This window comes from Protomyctophum bolini (assembly GCF_963924005.1).
Source record: "Protomyctophum bolini genome assembly, chromosome: 24".
Lineage (NCBI taxonomy): Eukaryota > Metazoa > Chordata > Actinopteri > Myctophiformes > Myctophidae > Protomyctophum > Protomyctophum bolini.
This window is the reverse complement of record NC_137885.1, coordinates 9,161,718-9,188,542: the sequence shown is the minus strand read 5'-3', so window position 1 is coordinate 9,188,542 and position 26,825 is coordinate 9,161,718. Positions and strand designations below refer to the sequence as shown.

The 26,825-nt window shown below is 50.9% G+C and overlaps 2 protein-coding genes across 2 annotated transcripts in view; one reads left to right on the top strand and one right to left on the bottom strand.

The window, feature by feature from the left end:
- Nucleotides 1-26,825, top strand: part of LOC308311680 (uncharacterized protein) — a 200,881-nt gene that overhangs the window by 79,001 nt on the left and 95,055 nt on the right. The gene's annotated exons all lie outside the window — the stretch shown is intronic.
- On the bottom strand, nt 1,751-24,290 carry mxra5a (matrix-remodelling associated 5a). Its single transcript, XM_080758309.1, has 13 exons — nt 23,914-24,290; nt 22,622-22,828; nt 22,362-22,491; nt 20,903-21,144; nt 18,108-18,262; nt 16,341-17,206; nt 12,580-15,916; nt 10,013-10,392; nt 8,566-8,906; nt 7,654-7,908; nt 6,402-6,737; nt 3,343-4,395; nt 1,751-2,470 (listed from the first exon to the last, which is right to left on the bottom strand). The coding sequence occupies exons 2-13, from the start codon at nt 22,819-22,821 to the stop codon at nt 1,900-1,902; spliced, it is 7,866 nt and encodes a 2,621-aa protein (XP_080614435.1). The 5' UTR covers nt 22,822-22,828; nt 23,914-24,290; the 3' UTR covers nt 1,751-1,899.

The following is a 26,825-nucleotide window of genomic DNA, read 5'->3' as shown; positions in this document are numbered from 1 at the left end:
GACCTCAAACCCTTGGTTCTCCATATATGGAGCTGACCTGTTCTGACATTCCTACATGTTGATCCTTCCTCACCCGTCCTTCCTGTTCTGACATTACATACTGTATGTTGATCTGATACTCAAGACAAGCTCCATATATGGCCAGTACAGAATTCATTCCATATGTTGATCTGACCCCCCCATGCCAAAGTGCCAACGCTCGCCCAGCAGTCCGCCCTCACCCAGGCGATGCGTGCACATCTTACTGGTGTTAGTATAGTAGTATTACAATAATTATTTCAAAGTCCTTGAGTGATATTATTCAAATCTTATGCCTGCCATTTCACAGTTTTGCACACAAAACCTACAGTCATCGTTTCACTTTCAATCTTCTTTACTGTCACCTAGCTCAGCAATAATCAAGTTCCAAAGTGCCAAAGTATATTTCCTTTGTTTTTGGGTAGAAAATATTTTATTAAAATATGTAAAAAAAACAAACAAAACAAAGTCCTTAAGGCGCCAGTCTTGTCGAAGACTAAAACAGTAATTTACAAAATGAGGACAAGGCTGCAGACATCGCATCAGCATTTTTCATTTACTGATTCAGAGAGAGATGACACACGCAGCGGGTGGGAAACTCCCCCGACCGCCGTTATTAACCCATTCTGACCTGAGATCAGATTCACACGAGGTTTCCACTGGACACACACTGGTCTGATTAACCCATTCTGACCTGAGATCAGATTCTAAAAATGTCAGTCGTTCTTCGATTTTTCAAAAATAGCAGACCTACAAGCTCGTAGCGCGCCACTCGGTGGCGCGCTATGAGCTTGTAGATCTGCTATTTTTCAATAGCTAAAGCATAACATGATGCCAACACCAAAATGGGTGCCCGGTCAGAATGGGTTAAGATGCAAAGACCCTGCGGTTCCCATGCGACCATGTGGGGGTTTGCCAGAGCAACAATGTGATGAATGGGTTTCTGGGAGAAAAACAAAACGACACACGACACAAAGAGCAAAAAAAAGAAATCCAATAAAACTGAATCAATGTCAATTTCCACTCATGAATTTGTCCCGCTGAGAAATCATGTTTTCTTCAATATCATACAATGTTTCGTATCAAAATACTGTTTTGAATCATATAAGTTAAAGGACAACATTGTCTGGGTCAACAGAACAAAATTGACACGATTGAACATAAAAACTGTCGTCGGAAAAATAAGCATGTACCAGTCATAGCCACTTCACCTATAAAGGGGCATTTAACTATACTGGGACAAATTCGTTTTTTTCCAGATAAAAATATCTAAATATTGAATCAAGCAACTTAAACCCGCCCGGGGCTACACAAAGGCTGAGTAGACATGAAAATCCCAAAGAATTGACATGTTTTCAAGTGAAATACCCTTTAAAACCGCTATATACGTTGTCGACAAGGGGTAAATATTTTGCCCTCTCCTTTTCCCCTCTACACCAAACCCATCTCCAAGCTTGTAGATTGTCTTGAAATGCATTGTGAGATGGTAGATTGTCTACTGTATATTTCGCTCAATGGTTGGCTATTTCGACATGGCCAAAATAGGGACGCACGCCATGGTTCATGTTGATAGCGTACCGCCAATGTCTTTCGTTCACTGATCAAGGCAGGACAGAAACTGCTGGAACATTAAAACAGCCATCACCTTATATAACTGTCGTTTGCTAAACCACCCGCTTGGAACCATCTGTGGAGTTAGTTAACGTTGCAAATCCACCGATCATTTGGACACGCATGTGTTCATACTATTTGGGCTAGTTAAGACCGCGGTGGCTGCATTCAACACGTCCGGCTCCTCCGGGCGCGTGGTCGGCGGTTGACGAGTGGAACGGTTGAAACAGTTTCGTGACGGTGAACAGTTTCGCGACGGCGAATGGGCCCTCAGAACACGTTGAGGTACGTGGACTTGGAGTCCACGCCCACGGCGTTCCTGGCCGTGCAGCGGTACACGCCGGCGTCGCGCTGCGTGGGGTTCTGGATGACCAGCGAGCCCCGCGGGTGCAGGTACTTGTTCCCGAAGAGGCGCGGCTGCTGCCCGGCGGCGGCCAGCCGCTGCCGGTCCGGCGTCTCCCACGCCACCTCGGGCCGGGGCGTCCCCGCGGCGGCGCAGTTCAGCTGCACGGCCACGCCCCGCCGGGCGTACGTGACGGCGGGCGGGCCGCCGGTGATGCGCGGCGGGAAGGCGAGCACGGCCACGGCCACGGAGAGCAGGGCGCCGCCGTGCTCGTTGGCGGCGCGGCACGTGTAGGAGCCGCGGTCGTACACGGACGCCTGGCGGACGGACAGCGTGCCGTTGGGCAGCACGGCGTAGCGGCCCGCCCGCTGGGGCCGGCCGAGGACCACGCCGCTGGGCAGCGTCCAGCTCAGCCGGAGGGGCTCCGCGCCGCCGCCGCCGTACGCGCAGTGGAGCAGGAGGTCCTCGCCGGTCAGGACGCTGACGGGAGAGTTGTACCTACGGTAGGATAAAGAGAGGTTGTTGTTGTTGTTGTTGTTGTTGTTGTTGTTGCGTCGACGGTGGGGTTTCTTAGTGGAGCGCGAGGCACAGAATCCGGTACACATCCAAAAGCAGGAATTTAAAAAAGAAATCCCAACGTACAGCGTATAGCACATCCAAACTTTCAAATAATGTGACAAAGCGCTCACATTTCCACTTTTGTATTAATAATACTTTTGTGTTGGCACACAGTGCTGCACCATTGTTGCTCAAAATGCTAATCTCGATTTTCTTCCACGAGAATTGAGATCACGATTCTCACACGATTCTCATTTTTTCATGGTCTTTAGTCTGTAGTTGCTGAACATTACTACATCCATGGTCTTTAGTCTGTAGTTGCCGAACATTACTACATTCAAAATGTGGTCAAATTTAGAAATTAGGTGTCCGAATCTAGATCTCGATCTTCTTTCGATTAATTGTGCAGCACTAAGCACGCACCAAAACAATGAACGCTTAATTAAACGCGCTTCGGCTACATGAGCCTTCATCAGAGCATTCACAAACACATCACATACATTCAACTCACTTCATACACAGGGTCAGAGTTAGCCTATACAGCTGACACCTCAATCACCAAGGTCCAATAATCACTTGTATGCAAGAACAAACACTGCTTTGAATAATACAATTAGTTACAGGTAATTTGAGGCATATATCATATTACACATATATTTTTTTGTTTTTGGTGCATTGGATAAAAGATCAGAGCGGGATGTGTTATTGGCACATTTAGGGCTTTCTGAATGGAATGGAATGATGGCCCATGCCTTAAACCGAGCAAAAGGTTTGTTTGGAGTGAAAGTCTGAATAGATCTCGTAGTTTGTACCTGTTGCTGATGTGTGGCTTCCTCCCGGGGGTCAGCGTGACCTGGCGCTCCAGCAGCCCCGTGGCGCCGCGTCCCAGGCAGCGGTACACGCCGCTCTCCGCCGCCGAGGGGTTGCCGATGACCAGGGCGCCGTCCGACGGCCGGTGGAAGAACTTGGAGAGGCGGGCTCCGCTCAGCAGGGGCGTTCCGTTGGGCAGCAGCCAGGTCACGTGGCGGGCCGCCGAGCCGTCCTCGAAGCTGCAGTTCAGAGTCATGGCGTTCCCGACGGTCAGGGGCAGGGCGATGGCGGGCGGCGGCCCTCGGACCGGCGGCTGCTCCTCCTCCTCCTCCCTCACGTCCAGGTGCACCGTCAGCCGGGCCTCGCCGCCCTCGTTGCGGGCGACGCACGCCAGCCGGCCCGAGTCGGTGAGCTTGGGCGCGCGGATGTCCAGGGTGCCGTTGCGGTGCACGGTCATCCGGCCGCCGTAGTACGGCGCCGGCAGGATGACGTTCTCCGGCAGCACCCACATGAGGCGCGGCACGGGGCTCCCCGTGGCCCCGCAGTCCACCGTCAGCCGCCGGTCTCTGACCGCGCTCACCCGGAGGACGCCGCCGTCTGCGCCGCTGCCGCGAGCGCCGCCGATGGTCGGCGGGGTCACCAGGACCTCCACGGCGACGACCCGGCGGTCCGTCCCCGCCGCGTTGCGGGCGGAGCAGGTGTAGTTCCCTCCGTCGAAGCGCTGCGCCCTGTGGACCACCAGCGTCCCGCCGGGGAGGACCTGGTACTTGTCGGAGGCCGGCGGGATGGCTCGGTTGGTGGGGGACGTCCAGGAGACGGCGGGCGCCGGCTCGCCCTCGGCGCTGCAGCTGAGCGTGGCCGCCTCGCCGTACGCCACGCGGACCACCCGGGGGGACTTGTCGCGGATGCGCGGCGGCGTGGCCGCCGCCTTGACCCTCACCCGGACCTTCATCTCGTCCTTGCCCAGCTGGTTCTGGGCGTAGCAGGTGTAGTCGCCCTCCTCCCGCATGCCCACCTCGTTGAGGTACAGGGTGCCGTTGTCAAACACCACGTACCTGAAGGGCGGCGACACTGTTACAGCACAATGACACAAAGGACCTTCAACGGTAACATTTTATTTTATCTTATATATTTTTTTTTATCCCACGATTTTGTAACCCATTTTGGGGGACAAGGGGAGAGCAACGGACTTGAACTCATGCTTCCTTTCATGCCTGAGTGTCCAAGTTGCTCCTTTTACACCTGACAGGGGGGAGTTTCCCTGGTTGGACGTAGCAGGTGGAAGGAACACGTTATTCCAGTTCCTTTCCCCTCCACAGTAACATTTTTATTAAGCCATTAAGACCTGAGGACGATTGTACAAAATGCTTTCTAAATCAGTGGTTCTCAAACTCCTTCATGCCAAGGACTCCCAAAAATGATATATATTTGGCCGTGGACCCCCTCCATCTTAAAATGTGTTGTGCCCAGGGACACATGTCCCAGAGGAGAAGATTGGCTGTTCAAAACAAAAACCAGGTGAATAATGGCCATAAAACCTTTGATTCTGTGACTTGATTTCAATATTTGAAATCCACAAAAAAGGGGAATTTATAATAATATTAATATACCTGTAGTATATATAAATAGTTTATATACGCCGGCACTAATTTGATTTATATGGTCATGATTCACCAGGAGCCTGGATGGCTCGGTTCCATGGCTTAACATAATTAATATAAATAGTTTCTGAATTATCTATCGGAAAAATTGTATGGGCTCTCTTAATGGCCGCCACTACATTACATGCACAATGAATGAATGCCTTTAACGGCTGACTCACTGAGTGAAATGTCATCCATCATATGATGTGACGTGGCATAGAAAAGGCCAGAAACCGACACATAACCTGGCTCTGGCTTCCCGCTGTATTCATCAGCATTCATACATACAGTAAGACGTACGGTATGCCGGCAAGCAAAACAACCAGGTCGAAGCGGGAATGCCGAGATATCACTCAGCAATGTTTTGCTATATGAATAAATCGCCGCAGCTTGACAGTTCCATCTGGTGAAGAGTTTGATCAAAAAAAACATCCCGAGCCTTAATTCTTTCATCCATTTGACAGTTGGCATGTTAAAGAAATACAGTGTTATAAACAAACTGGTTAAGCACACTGCCAGCATATATTTACTCATCATTCGAGATCCATAGATTTTTTTTAATCTAATAATTCCCCCCCCCCCACCCCCCCCATTGTGGGCATTGAGGACATTGAGGGAAATCATATTTTGAATCGCATAACATCGCTAAACATTAGGCCATGTAACGATTCACTCAACTCACGACACGATTCGTATCACAATACGATTTTTCACAATATTAAAAAAAAAAAATATTTTAAAGAAAAATTACTGTTTTTTTATTTTATATAATTTATCCCCCCCCCCCCCTGAGATTTTTTTAGTTGCATTGCAAAAGAAGTAGCGTTACTTTTGACAGTGAAGAAACATAATTGCCTTCCTTGATGAGCATCAACGACCATCATCATCACCTGGAGCACAGTCACAGACTCGATTTTCTTTATTGCAACGAATCGATTCGAATCGATTTCATATCGTCGGGGATTAATATCGATATATACGATATCAATATTGGTATGTGACCCGGCCGGGGATCGAACCCCCGACCTCCCAGTTTCAGGGCGGACACTCTAACCACAAGGCCACTGAAGCTGGTATATTTGACGATATATATACATCGTTACATGCCTACTAGCCTGAGCTAACGTGTTAAGTTTCTGGTCTATAGGGGTGGGTCGCGGCTGAGATTTGCACACGCCCTGATTGGATCTCACCGATCTGTCCGTCAGCCCTGGCCACTCCTCTCCCACCTAGTGAAGCGCTACGTCACATAATTTGGAGCGACACCCACCCGGAAGCGTTGACTCCCACTTCTAGACCAAGGCAGCCAATGCGTTCCTCCAGGCTTTCATTTTTCGCGCAGACGAAATGAAAGCCTGGGTATCGAGGCTACATGCCTACTAAAACATGGCCCAAACATTTCATTCAGGACAGTATACCTGCGGCTGCGTCCGTGCCTCTCGCCGGCGACCACCTCCTGCTTGGCGGGGTTGACCATGGTCCCGTCCGGCAGGGCCCAGCTGATCTCGGGGTCGGGCAGACCCGAGGCCACGCAGTCCACCTTCAGGTCTCCGCCGTGCGCCACCTCCTGGCCGGGGAACTGCGGGCGCTTCCGCTCGATCTTGGCCGCGCGCGTCAGCACGGCGGCCCGCAGCAGCACGTAGTCGTCGCCCATCTTGTTGCGCGCCACGCACAGGTAGTCGCCGCCGTCGGCGTCCGTGGCCGCGCGCACGGTGAGCGTGCCGTTGGCGAACACCTTGATCCTGGGGTCGAAACTGTGGAAGGAGGAGGAGGAGGAGGAGGAGCACGTGGGTTTAATAAGCTAGTTAACCCATTCTGACCTGAGATCAGATTCATACGAGGTTTCCACTGGACACACACTGGTCTGATTAACCCATTCTGACCAGAGATCAGATTCTAAAAATGTCAGTCGTTCTTTCGATTTTTCAAAAATAGCAGAACCTACAAGCTCGTAGCGCGCCACTCGGTGGCGCGCTATGAGCTTGTAGATCTGCTATTTTTCAATAGCTAAAGCATAACATGATGCTAACACCAAAAATGGGTTCCGGTTGGATTAAGACAACATCAGTAGTTATCAAACTTTTTCATGCCCCAAAATGTATTTGGCCTGAAAATGACTTTTGGGGGACTTTTGATATAAAAAAATAAAGACAACATTTCAGTTTACAGTTTGTATGTTTCTTGCATAAATATTTGACAATTTGGCCAATTTGGTATTCTAAAGTTCTTAAAAGGTGCAGATACCCAGTATACACTTATACTGTATGTTGGGCTTTGTTTACTGTTGAGTTAGAAAACAATAATTGCACAATAATAGCAATGCAACTCAACTCAACTCAACTCAACTCAACTCAACTCAGCTCAGCTCAACTCAACTCAACTCAGCTCAGCTCAGCTCAGCTCAGCTCAGCTCAGCTCAGCTCAGCTCAGCTCAGCTCAGCTCAGCTCAGCTCAGCTCAGCTCAGCTCAGCTCAGCTCAGCTCAGCTCAGCTCAGCTCAGCTCAGCTCAGCTCAGCTCAGCTCAACTCAACTCAGCTCAACTCAACTCAACTCAACTCAGCTCAGCTCAGCTCAACTCAACTCAACTCAGCTCAGCTCAGCTCAACTCAACTCAACTCAACTCAACTCAACTCAGCTCAGCTCAACTCAACTCAACTCAAACTCAATCACCTGTACTGGGAGTCCACCAGTTTCTTGGAGGGGGTCCTCCAGATGATCCTGGGCTCCGGCTGCCCCGTGGCCAGGCAGTCCAGCTGCACCGTGCCCCCGTACATCACGTCCGTCCTCTGGGGGGACGAGGACACGATGCGGGCCTTGGTGGAGGAGAAGACATGCACCGAGGGGGCCAAGAGGGGGCCCCTCACCACGGTCAGCGTCACCACCCTCCGGCTGGAGGCCAGCGCACTGCTGGCCGTGCACTCGTACCTGCAGGGATCATGATGGGAACCATACGAAGATTACACGTTATACGGTTTAATCAAAAGATAATGCTTAAAGGAGTCGTCGATAATTGATGACCGGCGGAAAGATGCTAAGCAAGTCTCCTGCCACCGAATAGATCTGTGCAGAGTGAGATAAGAGTGTATCTGTACTGAAATTCATATACTAGTAGTGTATGGCCGGAGGACAATTTCACCATCAAGTAAAATCTCTGTGATACGATTATTGCTCTACATTTACTATTTATGCATTTAGCACACTCCAGGGCGACTTACGGTATAAGAAAGGTAAACACGGGGTGACGCATCGAGTGCATAGAAATAGTCATCTAGGTTCATGAGTAAACTAAGAAACTATCATCAGTCTAAACAGTGTAATGATACGAAAGAATATGAATCTGTACATTGAAACTTTACAGCCAGACAGGTCGACAAATTAACCTGGCATTTAGATTACAGTCTAACCTTTGCATATAGGCCTACCAGGTCGAGTCGGTCGACAAGGCTATAGGGCAAGTGATAATAGTGGAGAGTCAGAAGAGGCCAGTCTTCAAATGACGTCGGACGATTGGGAGAGGAGTGCAGCCTGCGGGTTTTATCACGACAACCGACAAAACAAACAAACGATCATGGCATGATATACCTGCCGGCGCTGGCCGCCGTCAGACCGCGCACGTAGAGCGTGCCGTTGGGGAACACCAGGACGCTGTGGCGCCCGCCGCCGGCGAACTGCGAGGGCGCCAGCTGGAGGCCGTCGGGCGTGGTCCAGCGGACGGCGACGGCGGGCTCGGGGGTTCCCCCCCGGGGGACGGTGGAGCAGTGGAGGTAGGCCGCTCCGCCCTCCGGGAGCGTGGCGTTGGCGCGCTCCGCCTGCTGGATCACCGGCGGCGGCGGTGGCGTGACGTGGAGGCGCACCGAGGCGGTGTCGGCGCCCGCCGGGCTGCTCCCGATACACTTGTACACGCCGCGGTCTGCGTAGCTGGCCTGGGGGGGCGGGGCGGGGCGGGGGGGTCGCAAGGTTAGAATAGTTAATAAATGAAATAAATATAGCTATAGGATTGAAACTAAAACAAGACATTTCAGTTAAAGTGACAGATCAGATTCTAAAAAATGACAGTTTTCTGAAAAAGCCATGTTTCTGTGTCAGTCGTTCTTCGACTTTTCAAAAATAGTAAATCTACAAGCTCGTAGCGCGCCACTCGGTGGCGCACTACGAGCTTCTAGATCTGCTATTTTTCAACAGCTAAAGCATAACATGATAATGCTAACACCAAAAGGGGTTCCCGCCCCCAAAATGGGTTAATAAATGAAATAAATATAGCTAGAATTGAAACTAAAACAAGACATTTCAGTTAAAGTGACTGAATTAATAAAATTTAATTTTGGCCAATGCACAATGTAACGTGTACAATTGGAGCGGTTGCATTTTGTCTCCCTGTCTTCTATTGATACATTTTAGGTATATTTTGAAACATTTTCCAACATCTTAAAAAAATAGTGAAAATAGCCAGTCAGCGTTTTGAGCGATTGGATTGTAAGTAGTATACATGTAGGGACCTCACTGTCTTTCTGAACCTTTTGAATATCCGTCCATCCGCATATTACAGCATATTACAATAACAATTAGGGCAACCACACTAATAAAATGCGACATACTATAGCGTCATGTCCATGTCCATGTCCATGTACTTGTACGTCAAGCTAACTCACGCTACAGAAACAGGAGATAGGCTCCTGCCCTATGGGCCTCATGGCTACAGAAACAGGAGATAGGCTCCTGCCCTATGGGCCTCATGGCTACAGAAACAGGAGATAGGCTCCTGCCCTATGGGCCTCATGGCTACAGAAACAGGAGATAGGCTCCTGCCCTATGGGCCTCATGGCTACAGAAACAGGAGATAGGCTCCTGCCCTATGGGCCTCATGGCTCGGCAAGGCTACTTACTCACACTAATAAAACTAAAACTAATGAAAACTAAACCCTTTTCAAAAATTAAACAAACTATAGCCAACACTCTATACCCACTACATTTACAAGTAAAAAAAAATAAAATCCAAACTTTTGAAATTGAAAACAAACTTCAAATTCACCTGGGTGATTCGGAGGGTGCCGTTGTTGAACAGCGCCACCCGCTGGTGCGGCGGCGGCATGACGGGCGGGCTGACGGAGGAGAGGTGGACGCGGTCGGGGAGCACCCACGTGACCCGGGGGGCGGGGTGCCCCGCGACGGCGCACTCCAGGTCCACGGTGCCGCCCAGGGGCACGCTGGCGTCGCGGTGCCGCGGCTGGAGCACCCGCGGGTGCTGGGACAGCACCGCCAGGGTGGCCAGCGCCTTGTCGGAGCCGTGCTGGTTCTGCACCGTGCACAGGTACTGGCCCCGGTCCGCCGGCTGGGCCGCGCGGATCACCAGCGTCCCGTTGGGGTGGACCTCGAACCTCTGGACGCGCGTGTTCTGGGCGACGCTCGCACCTTTTATATATAGGGCAGGTGTATGGAAAAGATTCGTGTTAAAAGAGAATATTCCGTCCGGCCTGGGCTGTGACTCCCCATTTCCCCATTTCCTGTCAGCCTACTGTCTGTATATATATATATATATATATATATATATATATATTACATGTATATAAAGAATATTCCACATCTTCCAAAGATTTATATTGTTCAAAAAGCAGATATACATGCTCACAGACAGTGAACTTGACTGTTGTTGAATGGCCAGAAATGGCTCTAAAATCTAAAATGACATCATAGATGCTTTTCCTTTAAGCATGAATGTGTTTTTGAATGTATTAATTAATTAGAAAGGGGTGTCTTTGAAAAACAAAGAAAAGAAAAAACACCGTCGGAAACTTGCCAAAAATGTTGCTCTTTAATAAGACTTAATAAAAGAGTGACATCTTTGCCAAGTTTCTGACTGTCCTTTTCGGTCCGTTTTATTTGATTTTCAAAGATATCCCTTTTTAGTTTGTGCACTTTTGTCCTATACGCACCTGTCACCAACCTCAACCTGTCGAGGCCTTTTTCTAGAAAGAATGTATTCATTTAACAATGGCTTAATTACATATGTGTATAAAGGTTTCATTTAATAAAAAATCTACCTACGTTGTCCTATTTGTCATGCCCTGAAGGAGACGAAGAGATGTTGTCAGTTTTTAATTAAATCACAACTTCTTGCATCATGCCTGCAGTGTGTGTGACTGCTTACTTGTTATACTTCACCATGGCTGGCATGTGTGTTCGTCTCCCTATATCGTTTATGCTTTAATAACTCAAACTTCATCGTGATGTTTTAACCCATTTTGGACTGATCGGTCGATTAAAAAAAAGGCTTCTAAATCCTAACATTTTTCTGAACAACCCATGTTTCTATGTCGGTGGTGCTCAACCTTTTTCATGTCAAGGACCCTCAGAATTCTCTCTATTGCGCCACGGACCCCCCATCTCAAAATATGTTAGTTCCAGAGACCCCCCAGAAGTCAATATTTTAGTTAAAAATGTTCGCTCGGAAATATATATTCAATTTCGATTTGCACCATATTTGTACGACTTTTCAAAGATAACAGATCAACAAGCTCGTAGCGTGCCACTCGGTGGCGTGCTATGAGCTTGTAGATCTGCTATTTTTCAATAGCTAAAGCATAACATAGTGCTAACACCAAAAGGGGTTCCAGCCCAAAATGGGTTAAACATGGTTCTCTTTAATAACTCAAACTTCATCATAATGCTATAAACGTGGTTCTCAGCCTGACGGTTGCCAGATCTCAGGGGATTGAGTCAATAAACCAGTGGAACTGAGTTTTTCATACCAGTGTTGCGGACTCAAGATCTCAGGGGATCCCATGTTAATTTGGCGTTAGCCTCTTCCGTGAAGATTACACGTGTAAAATATGTTTTATACGGAGAAAGACGCCATTCATCGTGGCACAATAGTTTACGCTTGCTATTGATGTAACGCAATCAATAGCAAACCCCCGCCCACTACATATTATATACAGTACAAATGTGTTGCAGACAGTGGTGTAAAGCACAGCAAGTAATCAAAGTAATCTACTTAGATTTACTTAACTATTGTACTTAAGTACCATTTTGAGATATTTGTACTAATTTCCTATTATTTTTGAGGAGCGATATGTGTCCAGCTTTTAGTGCGTGTGAAAACGCAAACGTTGACCGACACAAACATCAAATGTCAATGACAATGAATGGACAATTCTGAGCGTTCGTGTAAACACAGACATCGAAGAGGAAGGTGAGAATGGCGTGCCGACGCAAATTCTGATTGGCCCGGAATGAGTTGATGTACGATGACGTGCGACGATATGATGATGAAGTGAGCGCCCCTCACTTCACACAGGTGTGATTTTTTTTATACTACTACCACTACATCTTGGATCCAAATATTGTACTCAAACTCCACTACTGTAAATGGGACATTCTGCATAATGAGTATAGCTTTACTTTTGGTACTTCAAGCACATTCTGATGACAATACTACTAATACTAAGTATATTTTGAATTACAGGCTTTTACTTGTAACAGAGTAGGCATATTTCTACAAAATAGAAAATAGCCGATCTACAAGCTCTACAACAGTTCGCAGCGCGGTGGCGTTGTGAGCTTGCAGATCTCTGGATGGTAAGCAGCGTATATACATACCGGTGGAGACTTTGGTCCAGGACAGGAAGGGCATGGGCTCCCCCACGGCTTCACAGGGCAGCTGGGCGTCCGCCTCCGCGGCCACGGTGACGGTGCGCCCGCTGACGGTCGTTATCCGCGGCCTCCCCCTGGACGAGGGAAGATGGCGACCACTGGAAACACCCGGAGCGGGCGGCGCTAGTCTGGACTGGTCGGTCCGTGCGGGGGTCGTCGACCGCGCTGTGTCCGTGTGTGATCTGTGAACTGGGGCTGTTTGTTTGGCCGCCTGTGTTGTTGTTGTGACGGTTGGTTTCGGGGTGGAAGGCTTCGTCGTGCTACGGAATACAACTACATTTTGGCCGTCCGAGTGGGTCGCGGGAAACGAGGCTCTCGCGCGGTCCGGCTCTGGACGGCTGCTGATAACGACGAGGGGATCCCCCCCGCCCGGGGAGAGGGGATCCCCGCCGCCCGGGGAGAGGGGTGTTCTCTGCTCTGGGCGTTGGGCTCTCTCGCTGTGGCTATCTGGGATCTGGTTGAACTTGGGACCCTCGCGGGTAATGACGGTGACGGACCCTGTTCGGCCTCCGGCGGGCGTGGTGTCGGGCACCGTGGCGTGCGGCGTCCTCCGCTCGGACGGGAGCGGAGGAGACGACTTCGCCTCGGCAGGTGTCGTCGACATAAAGTCCCTGGCGGGATCTACTGACGCCGGGGCGGCTCCTTCGAAAGGGTCGTCTCCGTCTGAGGGAGTGAGAGCCGTTCTCTCTTCACCCGACCTCGGACGAGTGCTTTGAGAAACCACAGGCCTCTTTGTGGTTTCCAAAGCATCCTCCTTATAAATGCCGCCTGCTGCTGCTGCTGCTGCTGTTGTTTTTATCCAGTCACTCTCGGAGTCTGTGCCGGAGGGACGGTTGATTTCACGCTGGACAGAGGGAGCAGCCGAGGGGAATAACCGCACATTCACCTCTTTGAAAGGCACCGTCTCAGCTGCTTCAGTGGGAGCGTAGCTCTGAACCACATCTGGTTGCACTCGCACTGGAGCCGACTCGTCAGAGCGTGGCGCGGGTCCAAGGTCTCCCGGAACGCTTCCCCTTTGTGTCTCCTCTAAGGGTTTAACGGGCGGAAGAGGGGCGCTCGTAAACCTCCGGCGCGCGGCCGGCGTGGAAACGCCCAAGATCGTCGTGCCGACGATTTCCGACTCAGCGCTCGCACCGGGAGCCACCTCCCCGCGACCCCTCTCTCCTGGAGAGGTCGTCGGAAACAGCGGCGCGACTGACGTGCTTCGGAGCGGCGGCTTGGCCGGAGGCAGAAGGCTGTGCTTTGTCAGGGGGAGAGAGGCTAGCTCTGGTGGTGGCGGGGAGGGGGTGGCGGCCGGCCCGTTGTCGTCGTGCCCGGAGACTGTGCTGTCTTTGTGACTCAGCGGGCCCGGTGACGTGGCTTGGCCGCCAGTGAATGGAACGGCGCTGTTGCCGTTGGCTGCCGCCGCCGACGGGGCCTTTCCCCACGGTTCTATTTTTAGCCGCATGGGAGCCGTGGCCAGGGGAGCCTCCGCAGGTGTGGCTGTAGTAAACCGGCCGGGCCTCTGCTTCCTCCCCTTGTCGGGCCTCTGCCTCCTCCCGTCGGGCCTCTGCTTCCTCCTGCCCCCCCTCCGTCCGGAGCCCGGGGTTCGGGGACGAGTGGGGCCCCTTCCCCTGCTCCCCTTCTTCTTACCGCTCGGCCTGCGAGCGGGCATAGTTGTGGGAGAGAGCGTCGTCATCGACGACGACAACGGCTCGGCGCGGGGCCGCGGGGCCAACGTGGTCTCGTCCTGCCTCTCCTCCTCCGTGGCCGGCGGCTCGTCTGTGGTCGGCGGAGGGTTAAGTCTGCTCCCGCGGGGGAGGACAGGCGCTTCTCTGGGTCCGCTGCTGGAGCCGCTGACGGAGCTCTCCGAGCGCTCGGACGTGCGAGAGCTGTCGGCTGTTGTTGTCGCGACCGCGTCGGTGGTTGTAACGTCGGCGGTTGTAACGTCGCGCAGGCGCTGTCGTACGGAGCTGTCGTGCACGGAGCCGCTGCTGCTGCTCGTGCTGAACACCCTGGCCTGCCAGTCAGTGACAGCCCTCTGGGGGACGGATGTGGAGAGAGGGGAAGCGCTCGCGCTCCGGTCCGGGGCTGTGTCGCGGGCGGCGTCCGCCGTTTTACGGCGCGTGTCGGCCGTGAGACGTACTCTCTGAGCCGGCTGTCTCCCGCGCGACGCGTGCGTCCTGCCGTGGGGGCGCCGGGCGTCGGGGTCAGCGGGCGTCGCGGGCGCGGCGCGTGAAGCTCCGCCGGCCTCGTCGTGGCCTCGTTCCGTCGTGGCGGGCGGTGCGGTGGCGTCGACCTCTGACGACCCCTCCGCGTTGGCGCTCGTCGACGACGGCGCCTGGCGCCCGGTCGCTCCCTCCTCCTTCCTCCTCTCCGTGGTGGTCGGACTCGCCGTGGCGTTGCTCTGGGCCGTTTTGTCTCTGATCTTGGCCAGAATGTCGGCCCACTTCGCCGGGTCGATCTTGTTGCTGATCCTTCGCCGGGTTTCGGCGACGGCGTTCCTCCGGTCGTTGGCGTTCGGCGCCGCCGCCGCGGGCCTGCGCGGCGCGGCCGGCCTCCGCCACATGGTCCTGGACGGGTGGCCGCCCCTCCCCCCCCCGCCGCCGCCGCCGTTTTGACTTCCGCCTCTCCGCCGACCGTCCTCCCCCTCCCGGGAGGTCCCGCCTCCGTCCCCGGACGCCTCCTCTTCCGCGTCCAGCGCGGGGGGGACCTTGACTTTGGTGTTGACGCCCGCGGCCGACTGGGGTCTCGCCGGGAACGTCCGCAGCGGCCTCGCGGCGGCCGCCCCCGCCCCCGCGCGCCTGCTCAGCGCGACTCTAGTCGCCAGCGCGTCCACGCCGTGCTGGTTGACGGCCACGCACTTGTAGTAGCCGCCGTCGGACGGCTGTGCGCGCGCGATCCGCAGAGTGCCGTTGGAGAACACCACCGCTCTGGAGGAGGAGGAGGAGGAGGAGGCGTTGGCCCCGCCGAAGCTCACGATGGCGCCGCCCGGCAGGATCCAGTCGATGTGGGCGTCGGGCGAGCCGGACGCCGCGCACGGCAGCGCGACGGGCTCCCCCACGAAACCCTGGACGTGCCGAGGAGGAGGAGGAGGAGGGGAGCTCTCCTCGTCGTCGCCTCCCGGTGGCGGGCTGGAGGACTCCTCCACCGCCAGGCGGAACGGGAGCACGGACAGGTCTCCGTGCACGGCGGCGACGCAGTAGTACACGCCGGCGTCCGCGTGGCCGGCGGGCGAGATGGCCAGCGTTCCGTCGGCCGACACGCTCAGCCGGTCGTCAGGGCCGCCGGACGGCGCCTGCAGCTGGGGGGGGTGGGGCGTGGGGATGGGACGGGATAGGCAATCGTTTATTGGCGTTTATCGTGATTTTTTTACAAAACGGCTCACATGCATGGAGATTTAAATCTATCTCCATCCTATAGTATACACACTATAGGATTACTTATAGCTTTTGTTGCGCTGCAACTTCAGTACCACTTACACCCTGCCTATATACATGCCTGTAAAAAGCACATTTGCTATACGCTCTAATTTCACTCTACACAAATCAATTCGCCAAAGATAGCAGATCTACAAGCTCGCAAACTGAGCATTCTGAGCTTAGGGATGCTGTTCAAGTGGTTAAACGAAAAGTGGCATTTTAAGTTTTACAGACATATTTTGTATTAGCGTGAACATAATCGTTAATCGCAATTATTTTTCGGTAACTTCCATATTATTCCCTTACCTGGGTGCCGTCTGGCAACGTCCACCGAATGTCCGCCGGCTCCGAGCTCCGCACCCTGCAGTCCATCCGGCTGGCGCCGCCCGCCACCACGCTCCACGCCGTCCGCGCCGCCGTGGCGTTCGTGGCGGACTCGATGGCGACCCACGAGCGCCGCTGCCTCCGCGCCATCTCGGCGTGGACGGTCTGCGAGAGGAGGTGCGTGCGGAGCACCAGCCTGGCGCTCTTCCCCGTGGACCGCGGCCGGTCCAGCTGCAGGTCCACGGACGGCTGCATGAGCCACGCCGGCGACCCGTGTACGGTGACCCTGACGCCCGTGTAGTACAGCGCGTCCCGCTCCGCGTCCTGCCGGTACGTGTAGCTGGAGCCGTCGCCGCCCGCGGAAATGCCGTCATCTCGCTTCAGGTGGGCGGGCACGTCACTGTAGTAGGCGATGAGCCTCCAGAGCAGCTCGTAGCTGTCCCGGTCCACGGGGCAGTCCAGCTCCGCCGACAGGCTGGCGTTGGCCGAGAGCCGCCCCGTGCTGCTGGCGTCCACCTGCTCCCAGTCCACCCTGGCGAGCTCCTCCCGGGGCTCGCGCACGGCGCACGCCAGGTCCACTTGGTTCCCGTGCTCGTCGGACAGGCCCAGGGAGACGTTGCCCAGCGGCTCCCTGAACTCCTCCGCGGCCAGGACCTCCGTGTCATCGGCGAGTGGCGGCGGGGGCCTATGACCTCTGACCTCTGACCTGGCGATGACGGGACCGCTGCAGGTCATGCTCTGCTCCGCCACCGCCTGCAGCGGCTTGCCGCGGAGGTGTCTGGGAGAGGAGCACAGAGCACACAGCTCACCTCCGGGGTACGCTCTGTCTTTCTTACACTTCAGCACGTCTGGGGGACGGGGGGGAAGAAACATACACGTGGGAACGCAACGTCATCGTTTATTATAGTGTGGTGGGCACAGATTCACGTTAAAATATGACGTGATGAGTGAGCGGTCTCCTGTAAATGCTTGACTGATAAAGGCGACCATTTTTACAGGGATGAATAACTTAGAAAAAATAGAACAATAAAAACTCTGCTCCCCTTTCATCGTTCACTAGTATGTTTAGTAGTTTATGTGCAGCGATCTTGTGAGATTAGTAAATGTCTGTCTGTCTGTCTGTCTGTCTGTCTGTCTGCCTGACTGACTGCCTGCCTGCCTGCCTGACTGACTGCCTGACTGCCTGCCTGCCTGCCTGCCTGACTGCCTGCCTGCCTGCCTGACTGCCTGCCTGCCTGACTGACTGCCTGACTGCCTGCCTGCCTGACTGACTGACTGCCTGACTGCCTGACTGACTGCCTGACTGCCTGCCTGCCTGCCTGCCTGACTGACTGCCTGCCTGCCTGACTGCCTGCCTGCCTGCCTGACTGCCTGACTGCCTGACTGACTGACTGCCTGCCTGCCTGACTGCCTGACTGCCTGACTGACTGCCTGACTGACTGCCTGACTGACTGACTGACTGCCTGACTGCCTGACTGACTGACTGCCTGACTGACTGCCTGACTGCCTGCCTGCCTGACTGCCTGACTGACTGACTGCCTGACTGACTGACTGCCTGCCTGCCTGCCTGACTGACTGCCTGCCTGCCTGACTGACTGACTGACTGACTGCCTGCCTGCCTGCCTGCCTGCCTGCCTGACTGCCTGCCTGCCTGACTGACTGACTGCCTGCCTGCATCACTAACACAAAAATAACCCAAATAAAATTAAAAACCACAGTAAAAGTGGCACTCTGCGGCAGAAAGCTCACCCGGGGAGAGCGCGCTGTCCCAGTGGTGGAACCAGCGCATGCGGCAGTCGCAGGTCCACGGGTTCCCGTGGAGGTACAGGTTCTCCAGCCGCGGCATGGAGGCCAGCAGCGCCGGCTCCAGTGTGGTCAGCGCGTTGTCCGACAGGTGCAGGTGCCTGAGGAGGAACGGAGAACAGGCCTGTCACCGTTAGCACATACTCACCGAATTAAGGGTTGTCTCGATTCCATCACGTGATCGGAAATCACATGACCGCAATCGGGAGAAAAGAAACTTGATCGGAACGTATCAATATCCATTGCCTGTGATTTTGGATATTGTACTATTGTGATATGGCATAAGTGTTGAATGAAAATCACACTTGTGTGCAGGTGAGGGGCGCTCTTATCATCATACATCACATTCCGTGCTCAGCCAATCAAATCATGACATGTGTCATTCCGGCCAATCACTTTTGCCGTGTTTCAACTCGTTTCTAACCGTTCTGGCTATTAAATCGCACTATGATAAATAATTTCTTTACATAAACGACATCAGACATATTTTACTGTGTTTGTTTACATGCTAGCAGCGCTTGTTGGTCGTGTTTGTTTGGCTATCAACCGGGTCAGCCAGATTGACAACGACGTCTATTTTGATTGGTCCAGTGTGAACCAATCGCCGAAGACTGCCGCTTTAATTGCCAACGCCCATCCCAGAAACTGCTGCCGTGGGAAGGACTTTCTGTCTGAATAATGGAGTGAAATACATGTAAATTCGTGTCAGGCGCAGGGACGTTAGAGGGGCAGGGGCTGAGATCCCATATAAAGAGGACACTTTTGGACAAGAATTGTGAAAATAGCAGATCTACAAGCGTGCGTGATCTGTGCATGTGTGCGTGTGCGTGCGTGTGTGCGTGCGTAAGATTGAAGCAACAGGAGGGGCCACAAAAAGTGCAGAGGAGGAATGATGACAGGACAGCGCAGAGTTACAGGGTGGGAAAAAAATGATATACCCAGTGAGAAGTGATAGAAGAATATACTCCCAGGACTGTTTTGCTTAAGTAAAAGTATGAGACTCTGTTACAAGTAGCCTACAACTTTGATATTCAAAATGTACTTCAGTGAGTGATTGATTGATTGATTGATTGATTGATTGATTGAGTCTATTTTCGCAGTCAGTCAGAGCTTGTAGATCAGCTAATTCCCTGGCGCAACCCAGCACTCTTTAGCTAGACGTATGGAGACTTCGGGAAAAAAAGCAATTCTCCTGAACGCTGGCATGGAAAGGAGTGGCTTTTTTGCACTTCTTCCACCATATAGTAAATGCTGCATTCGTGGTCTGGAAAAGGGCAGTTGTTTTACATAAGGGGTATAGAAGGGCAGGGGCTGAAGCCCCCTTTGATTATTTTCGCTCCTATGCCACCAAAATGTGGAACGCCCTACCAACAGTCATTAAGACATGCAAATCCCTTGATAGTTCATTTAAACCTGCAGGGTATGATAAGGAATTTAAAATATGGAGTAATAGAGGAATGACGGCATGGTGTGTTTTGGAGAAAAGTGGGGCATTGGAGAGTTTTACAGACTTGAGTGTTAAATACATGTTGGATAAACATGATTTCTTCAGGTATTTGCAACTAAGGGATTATTACACTAAGGAAGTCAAAGGGAGGCCCTCCATAGAAGTGAATGGTATTGTCCAAATCATCAAAAATATATACAAGGGGAAAAAGATTCGAATTATATCAGCAATATATACAACTCTGATGAGTGGCAGTCATTCAACGGAATACATAAAAAATAAATGGGAAGCAGAACTAAACATAGAAATTACAGAAAAAGATTGGACACATATGTGGAGAATGCATCAGTCAACTACCAATTCACGGATATGGAGGGAATTCTCTTGGAAAAACCTATGCAGATTTTTTATAACACCAAAAATCAAGAGTAAACAGTTGAAGCAACAGATACAATGTTGGAGAGGTTGTGGGGATGCAAATGTAGATCACTCACATGTTTTTTGGAAATGTCCCAAAATGGATGTGTTTTGGAAAATGATACATGAGCAGATACAAAAGATATTGGGATACGAGGTGCCTATGAAGTGTGATGTTTTGTATTTAGGAAACCTGATGGGGGGTCAGATACGAGGAGAGGATAGATATTTGATAAACATTTTATTGGCGGCAGCAAAAAAAGCTATCACAAGAAAATGGGGACAGATGGAACCTCCAACACAGGAACAGTGGGAGGACTTGATTCAGGAGATTCATTTTATGGAAAAACTAACACACAGTCTGAGGCTACAAGAAGAAAAGATGGAGGACAAATGGTATAAATGGACAATATTCAAGGGTATAGGGGAATGAGAGACAACTGGGAATGCCTGGAAAGATAAAGTAATAGTAATAGTATAGTTGTATAAACGCAATGTCGATCCCTGTTGTATTTTTTATTTTTTCTGTTTTTTATTTTTTGTACGTCTGTGATGTTATATGTATTGTAAGTTTGTTTTTTCTGTCTTGTAAAACAATAAAAATTTAAGTTAAAAAAAAAAAAAAAAGACATGCAAATCCCTTGACTCCTTCAAAACCGCCCTCAAAGGGCACCTATACGGACGGCTGCAATTCGAAACTGGCTCCCGTAAAATCTGAATCCCCCCCACCGCACACAGTTAACAGTCTTTGTATTGAGTTTGTGCTTGGAAATGTAACTGTAATTCTGCAAACTGTTAATAAATATTTCAATCAATCAATCAATTATGTCTATGTGTGCACGTCCCCCTGGTCGGGCGTCGTGCCCCGTATATATACCTGAGGGTGGAGGCGTGGAGGTGCCCTCCCGCCAGGGAGAAGGTGCAAAAGGTGGCGGGGTGCAGCCTCTGCAGCCTGTTGCCCTCCAGCTGCAGCAGGCGCAGGGCGGTCAGGCCCTGGAAGGCGTCCGGGTGGATGAACTCCAGGCGGTTGTGGTCCAGGTGGAGCCGGGCCAGGGACCACAGGCCGTGCAGAGTGTCCCTGTCCAGCTCCACCAGCTTGTTGTAGCTCATCTTCAGCATCTGGTCATCACACACACACACACTAATTAACCCATTCTGACCTGAGATCAGATGCATACGAGGTTTCCAACTGGACACACACTGGTCTGATTAACCCATTCTGACCTGAGATCAGATTCTTAAAAATGTCAGTCGTTCTTTGATTTTTCAAAAATAGCAGACCTATACAAGCTCATAGCGCGCCACCGAGTGGCGCGCTATGAGCTTGTAGATCTGCTATTTTTCAATAGCTAAAGCATAATAACATGACGCTAACACCAAAATGGGTTCCCGTTCAGAATGGGTTAATTTCGGCACACAGATATCTGCTATTTCTCTTTTTCTTGGTATATAATTAATCAGAAAGGTCTTTGTATATAACATAATATTATCTTCCCTGTGCAATGTTTGATTGTAAAGCCTAAAAGACAAAAATACATGTATTTTTTATTCATAGTTATGTTCGAATGTTCAATGCCCAAAACACGATGAAATCGTTAATTGCTATATTATTAGTGTGACGTGTGTAATCGTGACCGCCATAGTGCAGTGTGAAGGGCAACACACACACACACACACACACACACACACACACACAGGCTGCAAACGCCTTGCCCCGGGGTCTCCTCCCAGTGGGACGTGCGTCGAGGACCTCCCTATAGGGAGACGCTCAAGAGGCATCCTAACCAGATGCCCCGAAACACCTAAGCTGGCTCCTTTCCAGGCGAGGAAGCAGTGACTCTACTCCGAGTCTCTCTCTCTTGCGAGACTGAACTTCTCACGCCATCTCAGGCAGGCAGGCAGCCACCCGTCATTTCGGTCGCTTGTATTCGCGAGCGTATTCTTTCGGTCATGACCCACACTTCATGACCTATAGGTGAGAGTATAGGAACGAAGATTGGTCGGTAGACATGAGAGCTTTGCCTTCTGGTTCAGCTCTCTTTTCGTCAGAACATTGCGGTACACCCGACTGCAATACCGCCCCGATTCTCCGCCCTCCCCTCACTCGTGAACAAGACCCCGAGATACTTAAATTCCTTCACCTGGGGGTAATGTCTAATTCCCGACTTGGACTGACTGCACAATCACTTCATGCACGTCGATACCGTTCTACTGTACCCTGCACTGTACCCAGCCTGTGTGTGTGTGTTGCCCTAACAGCTAGTGTCCAGTTCACCTGCAGACTCACCTGTCTGCAGGTGAAAGCTCTGTGGTTAAGAGACTTATAGGAGTTATACCTGTAGAGCGTTGAGGTCAGTGAAAGCTCCGTGTGGCAGCTCATGGATGTTGTTCCCATGGATCATCAGCAGCTCCAGTTGTCTCAGACCAGCCAGAGACGTCTCTGTCAACGTGTGGATGGCGTTGAACCTGCAACACAACAACAAGAAAGTTGCGGGATTGCAGCTTTTAAATGTTCCCTGCGCGGGCTGTATAATTATGACATGATTGGTGTGGCTGAATTATAATGAAACCACCATCAGCAGCACTATATACCGACCCCAGGTTGATCCGCTCCACTTGTTTGGAGATGCCGGCAGGGACGGAGTGGAGGGAGCGGAAGGTGCAGTGGAGCTCTGAGGGTTGGGGACAAGAGCAGGACCGGGGGCAGGAGGGGAGTGAGTAGGGGACAGCCCCGGCAGCACCCGCCATCACAACCAACACCCACGCTGTCACGGTCGCTGCTGCGGGGTGACACATCTTCACACTGCAGGGGACACAATTCAATTGGCTCTAAGTATATACACACACAGAATAACTACTTCCGCCCCCCCCCCCCCCCTTCCCTACTTCCTTCACAGGTGTTGCCGATGATGCTAATGAAGGCTCTGTTCTATTATGGTCAAACAGAGTCAGCTATAGGTGCTGCTATTGTGCATGGTGGCTGGCTCCACTCTGCTACACCACTCAGTGGGTCTCAAAAGTGTCCTTGGGGGGGGTTCCAAATGGCCCTGCACGGGTGTGTAACTCTGAGAGTTATGGGGGTCCTTGACATTTAAAGAAAAGTTTGAGAACCAGTGTACACTAAATGGAAGAGAGCCTTAATCAGTAGGCTATCATCAGTAACACCTGTGGAAGGAAGTAGGTATACAGAGGGCCAGGAGAAGAGCTACTCGGTGTGCATATAGAGCTCACAATATAGCCCATCCAAGCTTTATTCCATGCAGACACTCATGGGGGGGGTCTCATAGACTTCAGCTATCAGCTATTATTATTTTTTTGGCTAAAGTTCTCCTCAGAATAGGTTATGGATGCTAATCCAAAGAGTTGTCAAACCCACTGAAGAACCCTGCTCACCTGCTGCTGCACTATACAATTCAGTGTTCATTTTAACTCCAAGAGTGTACAAATGGAACAAGAGCTTATTATTTGGCCTCCCAGGCCATTTGGACAGTCTCGATAAACAGATGGAGGATACAGCGTCGATATAGTGAATAAGCAGCAACACTAGCCTTAATTCTCCCCATGCCAGACTGGCATATGCAGAGATAGATTATATCGTGGAGAAATTAGATTTGGAGATAAAGACAAATCAAAACTGATTTATTGCTGTAGACATGCCCCTCAAAAAAACGAGACAATTATAACTTAACTTCTCTCATGAAGAAATTGAAGAATCCAATGATCCAATAAACTCTTTACGCGACACAATTATTACGCGATCAATGTTTAATCAGACTAGCTTAACTACATCAATGTTTAATCAGGCTTAAAACATCAATGCAACGAGATTTAAATGTTGTTGTTTGAAATCGTCATCTGAACTCTGAAGTAAAGCTGAAGTGTATTTACCTCGAGTTTCTCGAAACCGTGAGAGTCTGCAGTCAGTCGAAGTCATGGAGTCAGTCAGCAGCTCTCCTCATATCCAGTGTGATAGCCTGGGTGAACTGGATGAAGATGAAGACGCATGCTGGATCTCCAAAAGGAAAATAAACTTTTGTCCGGGAGGAAAGAAAACGAAAAACGGTCCCCCCCCCCCCCCTCTTCTTCTTCTTTAGCCGACAGAGAAGTTAAACCTCCGCTGCACAATAAAGCTCAAACCGATTTCACTTTAATAAACTCCATAGAAAACAAGTTTGGTTCCGCAAAAAATAAATAAAACGGTGCGCCTTTGGCTGCATTAAAATGAGCCGGCTTTCTTCTGCACCCGTGTGGTGTGTGTGTGTGTGTGTGTGTCTGTCCGGCTGTGCGCTGTTAGATTCCACGACAGGAGCGGAATGTGTGTATGAGAGCAGTTCTGGCGTATGCCGGCGTGCGCGCGCGCGTGTGTGTGTGTGCGTGTGCGCGCGCGCGCGTAGATTGAAGCAACAGGAGGGGCCACAAAAAGTGCTGAGGAGGAATGATGACAGGACAGCGCAGAGTTACAGGGTGGGAAAAAAATGATATACCCAGTGAGAAGTGATAGAAGAATATACTCCCAGGACTGTTTTTGCTAAAGTAAAAGTATGAGACTCTGTTACGACAAGGATGTGGGCTGGAAGCGACATGTTTACGCCCCTTTTGGGATATTTTGCTGGGCCCTATAACCTAAAACTTTGATATTAAAAATGTACTTCAGTGATTGATTGATTGATTGATTGATTGATTGATTGATTGATTGATTGATTGATTGATTCAGTCCGTCAGTCCGTCATTCCTTCATTTGAATGCTTTATTAGTCTACTAATGTGATCCTAAAGTAAAGGTACAAATGTATTGGCAGCAATATGTAGAGGCTATAACGTTATGCAGAAATGTCCCGTCAAGTATTCAAAATGTGCAGAAATCTTTTGAAAATAGCAGATCTACAAGCAGATCTCACAACATGTCGCATGGCTATTTTAAAATAGCCGAAGTATATAGGCCTATATATATATATATATATAGGGCTGAAGTGGTTAATGTACGTTTTGTAATAATAAATACAAATCTGCAAAGTATAATACCGAAGTATTCAAATAATTGTAGTGGAGTTGGGGAAATCTTGGATCTGGAGGATGTTGACCCCTGTGACCCCTGGAAGAGAAAGGCCCGGAAACGATGTGTAGAAAGTGCTGTTGCATGCAGGGAGATGGTGTCATTCTCTTAGGAAGGTTCAGCGATGCGTCTTAGACTTCAGTCCTAGCCTCAAGACATTATGTAAGCTAGCAGTTATTCAGTACCGTCTGGAGCATTCTGAACTCCCACACAACATCAGGTAGGAACTGGCAGCCATGACTATAGCAACAGCCAATAGGAACTGGCAGCCATGACGACCAACAGCCAATAGGAACTGGCAGCCATGACTAGCAACAGCCAATAGGAACCTGCAGCCATGACTAGCAACAGCCAATAGGAACTGGCAGCCATGACTAGTAAAAACAGCGAGGCCGAAAACTAAAATCACACGGGTGTGATTTTAGTTTTCGGGTGCAACTCTGTGTGGGGGTCCCCGGGGGGTCTGGGGGGAACGCGCCCAGGATGACGGCCCGGTTCCGGCGAACCAACCGACCGTTATTTCCGTGCTCGGATGGACGGACCCAGCCAGCCAGCCAGAGACACACATAGCTCCGCAATGGAGTGGTTGCATCACTCACAGAGAAAACCTCAAAATTGTACTTGAGTTATGTACATAGTAGGTTACTTACTGTAGTTACAGTGAGTTATGTACATAGTAGGTTACTTACTGTAGTTACAGTGAGTTATGTACATAATTAGGTTACTTACTGTAGGTACAGTGAGTTATGTACATAGTAGATTACTTACTGTAGGTGCTTTCCACCACTGCCAGTGAGCTCGTATAGCAGGAGTGTATTAGATATTTGATGAGTCATAATATTGGAACAAGCTCCAGAAAACCCACCGCCTCGCGCGCAAAGGCTCATAATAATAATATAACTGCTGCCTCAAGGTCAAGTGCTGGCCAATAAATACATCAGCAACATCTTTACATTAAACTGCAAATCCTTAGTGTGCATTTACCTATATACAGAAGTGTCACAAATCTATAACGGGGTCACATTCGTCTGGAGTCATTATACACTCTCTTGGTTCACTTTGCGGTTCTCAACCTTTTCTACGTGACAACCAGGAATAGTGACAGCCAGTGACAGGCGGAATGTAGACGGCACCCACCCGGGAGCAGTATATGGGTTGGCGCCCCAGCCTGTGTCCTCCGTGAGAAGGACACATGTGTAGGCTATGTTTTATTTTTCTTTGATGCAAGAAAGATGTATTCTGACGCTGCACTGCGGCGACATGGACATGAGGGCTATACGCTTGCATGCGTATAGATTAGACAATTCTAAGACTAATTTCTTCCTCAGGAGACAAATAATGAAGAACATTGAACAAACCCTCGTGAGGCCTTTACGGGGGGCCATTCAAGCCGCTATAGTGGAGACTGCAGCAGCACCATTGCTCAGGTGGAGCCTGCGATCGAACCATTGTGGCTCAAGAATCCACCACTCCTGAATGAATTGTCTGGTGCTGGGACTCATGGTGAGAGCAGGAGGGAACCTGGTGAGACGTAGGAGGGACCCGGACAAGAGTCAACCCAGCCCTGCCCCTTCCACGCATACACCAGAAGTGTATACCTCCCAGTACGGATTGTGTGGCCCTATAGTCTTGCCTAATGGGACTGATCGAGGGTAGCTATAGTGGGACGTATAAGTCGGGACTTGATCACCCCGGCATGGGTCGCCTGAGTGAGGGGTATGATGTTTGAGAGACCAGAAACCCGGATG